Source organism: Eurypyga helias, unplaced genomic scaffold (genome assembly GCF_000690775.1).
Source record: "Eurypyga helias isolate BGI_N326 unplaced genomic scaffold, ASM69077v1 scaffold19040, whole genome shotgun sequence".
Lineage (NCBI taxonomy): Eukaryota > Metazoa > Chordata > Aves > Eurypygiformes > Eurypygidae > Eurypyga > Eurypyga helias.
Window position 1 is genome coordinate 1 of NW_010224058.1, and position 5854 is coordinate 5854.

At 50.1% G+C, this 5854-nt stretch overlaps 1 protein-coding gene across 1 annotated transcript; it reads left to right on the forward strand.

Moving 5' to 3' along the window:
• Window positions 1-3219: 3219 nt before the first annotated feature.
• Window positions 3220-3811, forward strand: TNFAIP8L3 (tumor necrosis factor, alpha-induced protein 8-like 3). The gene has a single exon (XM_010160314.1). The coding sequence runs from the start codon at window positions 3279-3281 to the stop codon at window positions 3777-3779; it is 501 nt and encodes a 166-aa protein (XP_010158616.1). The 5' UTR covers window positions 3220-3278; the 3' UTR covers window positions 3780-3811.
• The last annotated feature ends 2043 nt before the right edge of the window (window positions 3812-5854 follow it).

Genomic DNA, 5854 nt, shown 5'->3' on the forward strand with positions numbered 1-5854 from the left:
GCGGCCGTGGCAATGCAGGTCTGAAGGGTCGCACCTTGTGAAGGACGGAGGATTGCCGTGGGATCAAGCCCATCACAAGGGGCTTTTTTAATAGCTTTTATCACACCCTGCTCTCCAGATGATGGAGAGAGGGGAGAGGGAGCAGATCTGAAGGTAGAACTGGTCCTTACTTCAGTAAAAACTAAGAGATGTCAGACGTTCTATAATGGAAGCTGATCATTACCCATCAAAGCAGCCTGCTCAGAGGCTGCCTCGTCTTTTTTTGCTTTGGTGTAATGTTCCTGAAAGCTAATGGCATCTAGAATGTTGCTGCTGATTTGTTTTGCGGTATGAAAGGCGGCAGAAAATAGAATTGCTGTACGTAGGAGGCGAAGATGTTGTGTTTGGTGTAACGAGCAATGTGCTGCAGTCAGAAAAGACTGCCACAGTAAACCTGCAGCCCCCATGAAAGCCTGAATTTAGTCATGTGGCTAACCACTTGCGATCTTTGAAAGGCAAAGAGTCACCTTGGTGCCTGGGTACTCTGTGATTTGGGAGGCAGGAATCCAAACAATCAATCCGAACAGTCGCTCTCACTCCTTCCAGCACACGCTGCTGCAAAACCGTGCACGCCCTGACTTTAAGGAAGGCTGAGCAAACAGCCCCCTTTGCAAACAGCCCCCGGGCCGGTGTCCAGGCTGCGGGAACCGGCCGGTGGCTGCTGCCTACCTCCTCCTCACGCGCCTGGTCTGACCTGCCTGGTTTGTGAGGGCTCGAGCGCTTGGGGCTGTCACGGCTGAGGTGCTAGAGATGCCGTGGGGGGTCACAGCGGGGATATGAGGCACAAAACTGGGCTCCTGGTTTGAGCAGGGGAGAGGGAGGATATGGCATTAGGGCCCGGTAAGGGAAATGAGAAGAAAGGGGAATACAGCTTCTGGAGGAAAGTTTAGCAGCTTCAAAGATTTTTACCACCAGATCTCTTCATTTTGCTTTTAGAAAGATGAGAAGGAGCTCAGTCTCGTGCTGTTAAACAGCAGATCCCGCACGTGGGACTTGCCAGGGAAAAACGCCCCAGCCCTCGCGTTCAGTTAAACTTGTCCAGAAGCTCTCCGGCTGCGGTGCCTGCCGCGTGGCTGGCACCTCTGGCTAGGAGCTGTGTCACCGTCCTTTGAGGTACCGCACCCCGGGGCGTCACGGGGCAGGGACCAAAGACGCGGGCGACGGGGGACGCGGTGTCTGCTACCCCTCCTCCAGCGCCCCAGGACTGCTGGCCTTGCTTCGAGCCGCAGTGTCGCTCGGTTCCGCCAAGCCCTCCCTGCAGCAGAGCCGAGCGCGGTGGGAGCCAACTGGGCTCCCGCCTGGTGACAAGGACACCAGGAGGCCAAAGGGTCAGGAACCTCAGTGAAATACTCTAAAAACCCACTGCGATTATTTTCGGCTATTGATCAAAACGGGTACCGAACAACTGACTAATAGCCAACACTTGCTCCAGAACCAGACACCAATGTTAATCCTCCACTTTACTGTGTCCAACGCACATAATTATCCATCGCGGATACTATTTATATACCCACGTCCTGCCAAGGGAAAGAATGCTTTCATCCTGGTTTTATCATTTCTAGATTAAATCCCAGTTTTTCTATTTCCTCCAGTCAGCAGCTCAGCCCCACAATTTTCTCTCCAAATGACAGGCAATTCTTTTAAACACACTGAATTATTTTTTCCAGGTGGTGGTTCAGTTGAAATGAAATGTTACCCTTCCGTACCGCTCAGTAGTACAGCTGTAGCACACAAAGATAGATGACAAATTTAATATTCTAACTTGAAAACCAGGATTTAAACAGAAGAGCCTTGAAATTCAGAGCGTTACCTATTCGCAACGAGCCCTGGCACCCCTTTTTCCTTGGGTGAGGATGTAGGGGGCACGGGGAGGAAGGCGAGGCTGCGGCGAGCCCGGGGCAGCGTGAGCGAGGCCGCGGAGCAGACCGCACCACACGCTTGGCAGATGACAGCATTCACGTGCCGAAGGCTGGGAAGGGCTCACCCAACCAGCCTGGACCCACTCAGGCTCCAAAATCAAGTCAGCACTGGGAGCTTTGGTTGTCGTGGTTATTTTTAATCTTCCGGTGGCTCGACTTCCCAGCAGCTGGTAAAGGATATGGGTCTCTCCACCCCCTTGCACCTGTCCAGGCTCCGGGCTCCCGGTGAGAGGAGATGCGAGGGGAAGGCGAGGAAGGGGTCTCCCACCAAGGAGGTCACTCTGCCCACCCTCAGCACTCACCGCCCCTAAGCCCGGTGTACACACACGCGTCACCCTTCGGCTACAGCGGCAGAACGCCCTTTGCTCCAACATTCTTTGCTACCCTGGTGTTAAACTGAATGATGATTTCCTACAACATCTTTCCGTGTCCTTTACTTGGTCCATATGGGGTCAGTTAAAAACCAACGTTAATGTGAAATACAGAGGAAGGCTGAATTAATCCCCACCAATAATTACAGAAGCTCACCGGATAAAGTCCAGCCGGAGTAGCCGCATGCTCAGGTGCTGTGCTGAGAGAGGAACTTGCACAGATGGGTAAAAGATAAAAAATCCAAGGTATTCCTTTAATAGACTTAGATAGCTCAGGTATCTTCATCTGGCAGGAATCACACGCACTGAAGCACCTACGTTTTACAAAAATCGCATTCTATAATTTTGCAAATTGGTAACAAAAGGGAAAGGCATCGTAATTCCAGATTAAAGCAAAATAAATCCACGCTTATGACTCTGCTTTATTAGCCCTTATCTTACTCTAACTGAGGAGCAACAGTGCCTCCCAATGACCGAGAGCGTAACTCTTGCAGGTTCACGTACTTACTCGGCAGTACCTCCGCTGGCTTGTCTCCCACCCAGTACCGCGACCACATCCCAGCGGATCTCTGCCAGGAAGGCTTTAACGCCGACCTTGGAAATTAAAAGGCTAGCAAAGAACCAACATAGACATCCACCGCCAGAATATTCTGGTCTCAATTTGTAAGCAAAAAACCTGAGGGACAGCGAGATCCGAAACACGGGTGCCTGAGACCCCTGCAAGGCTACCTGGAAACAGTCGTGGAAGCGTTCCTGTTGCTGGAGTCGTGACTATACGTAGCGATACCCATAACGTCGGAGCTGAGCGCAGAGGCGCTACTTCGCTTAACTGATTGTGCGAATTAATCACCAAATCAAATTAACATTTTTCTCCTTCTTTGCTCCAGGTCCCGATTGTTTCAGTTCCAAGAATCTCGCGCTGCAGGCCCAGAAAAAGATCCTGAGTAAAATGGCAACCAAAACCATGGCTAACATGCTGATCGATGACACAAGCAGCGAAATCTTCGACGAGCTGTACAAAGTAACGAAGGAACACACAAGAAACAAAAAGGAAGCCCATAAAATTATGAAAGACCTGATAAAAGTGGCAATAAAAATTGGGATCCTGTATCGAAATAATCAGTTCAACCAAGAAGAGCTGGAAATCGTAGACAAGTTCCGGAAGAAGCTGAACCAAACGGCCATGACAATAGTCAGTTTCTACGAGGTGGAGTACACTTTTGACAGAAACGTTCTTGCAGAACTTCTGAACGAGTGTAAAGACCTTGTGCACGAACTAGTGGGTCGCCACCTGACGCCGAGATCCCACGGGCGCATCAACCACGTCTTCAATCACTTTGCGGATGTGGAGTTTCTAACTGCCCTGTACAGTCTTGACGGGGATTGTCGGCCGTACCTCAAAAAGATCTGCGACGGCATCAACAAACTACTTGATGAGAAGGTCCTTTGAAATGACGCTCAAAACCAAGAAACCGACCAAAAACTTCTCTCTAGAACTGGCCACCCTTCGTGAGCCGTGGTGAGCGAGCGAGCGGACCGGCCTCCTTCCCACTGCTCTCTTACCAGTCTCCAACAGGGGCCAGGAAGCGCTCACCGGGCTCACGACCAAGTGGAAAACTTAAATCAGAAAGCTATGAATTTTAATGTTTTGTTCAGATAATTCCATCTTTCCCCAGGAGCGGAGTGAACTAGGCTGCTCATATACTGTTCAGAAACAGATCGCTGTACCCCATGCGCTTACTAGCTTTGTGTTCAAGGCTGAGCACGTGAAAAGAAAGTAAACTCAGACGCATGGCCATGTAAAAGTAGACAGGGGAAGGCAAAAGAGCAACGCATGGAACTGACCCCCCAGCCCCTTGGGGCGTCTGGTTTTATTATCTCCACGCTAACTGAAAGAGCTTAGACAGAAAGTAGGGCTGTACCGCATGAAGCTCACCCCTTCCACAAGGATCTGGAATCGCTGTGAGAAGGCACCTCTAATTTTACACGGTATTTAAGTCTAACAGGGGAATAACACAAACTGAGGAGAAGTGGGAGAAAATTTGAAGGACTGCTCTACGAAGCATTATTTTCATTAGAGAGTTTTGGGGTTTACCCGCTAATAACAGAGAGAAGGTTCCGTTTAAATTTGGAAAAGCAGCTCACTGGTTCAAGCGCAAAGGTAACCAGAAAACTCGCTGCTGTAGTGCCTCAGTCCCCCACTCTCGGGGCAGTTGGTAACGTCAGAGCAGCTTAGGCTGAAGGTGGAGTCTAGGCTGAAGGTTGTGCTGCTCTTTGTGCTCTTACCCTTTTGCCTGACAGAACAAAGCATTCTCTGCGAAGATTTTTGAATTTTCACTTGTGAAGAGGAGCACGGCTAAGGCACCAAGGGAGCGAGAAGCAACGTTTACACCCCCCACCCTCAAAACATTCAGCCTAGATAAACCCCAGTTTAGCGTGTCCCTCACATTAATTTGTGCCTCCAGTAAACCAGAGACGTGGTAAGAAGGGAACCCCATCCACTGCGCCTGCAGTGCCACCCAAGTGGGGTGCATCCACGGTGGCTTCGGAGAACGGGCTTAGCGCTCCTGGCGAGCTTCAAGAATGAATGTGTGGTCAGAATGTTTTCAGTGACTCTTTTTAGAAGAGAAGCCCTCAAACTGAAGACATTTTGAAAAGCCATGCTGGTGTCTGGACAGTTCTGTTCGGATTAAGGGAGAACGGGAGCAGAGTGGGTACACCAGCTTGCCACTCGCAGAACCTTGCAGTTGGGTAGGTGCTGACTGACCCTGAGCAGAGGAAGCGTGTCCGGAAATCTCTCCTCTCCTTGCCCTCTCCCCCTTGACGCACCCCTTATCTAGCTCCCTTCAGCTGACACAGAGAGCAGACAATCCCATTCTCGGGGGGTAAAACCTTCCATATCACACGTATTAGAATAGAGATGCATGTACTTGAAAATCAGCAAAGACAAGAGAATACCATTCTCTTGGAATCAGCAGACAAGAGAAAGCCATTCCCATCTAAGGACGTCAATCACTCATTGCTTTAGGGTAAGAAAAATTTATGTTTCTCATTTAAACTCTTAAATACTACAGTGGTAGAGAAAACTGTGCAAAATTTTATTCTTCTTCTGCCTTTCCTCACCCCAGAATAGCTGTAATTTCTCTCTCGCAACAACCAATTCGACTGTCACACACTTAGACCGCTGAGACTGCGCATACCCAGATCACGTATCCACTTGGGGTGTGCTAGAGGATTTCTACCCGTTCCCAGAAGAGCTCGTTCTGGAGCACAGCCGTAAGGGCAGCAGAGCAGCTTGTAGCGATGTAGGTGTCCCCAACCTATTGCCTTTAGCCATAAAAAAAGTCTGTTTAGCAGCAGTGAAGGTGGACAACTCCCTTGCAGCACGGCACAGAGAGGAAACGGGGGATGGCACGCCCAGCCATTCGCAGAGCCATACTGACACCCGCCCTTCGCCGCGTTTTTCCCAAGCATGCCCTTGTCCACCGATGCTTTTCAGCCGTATTTCTTGTATCCAACACTCCC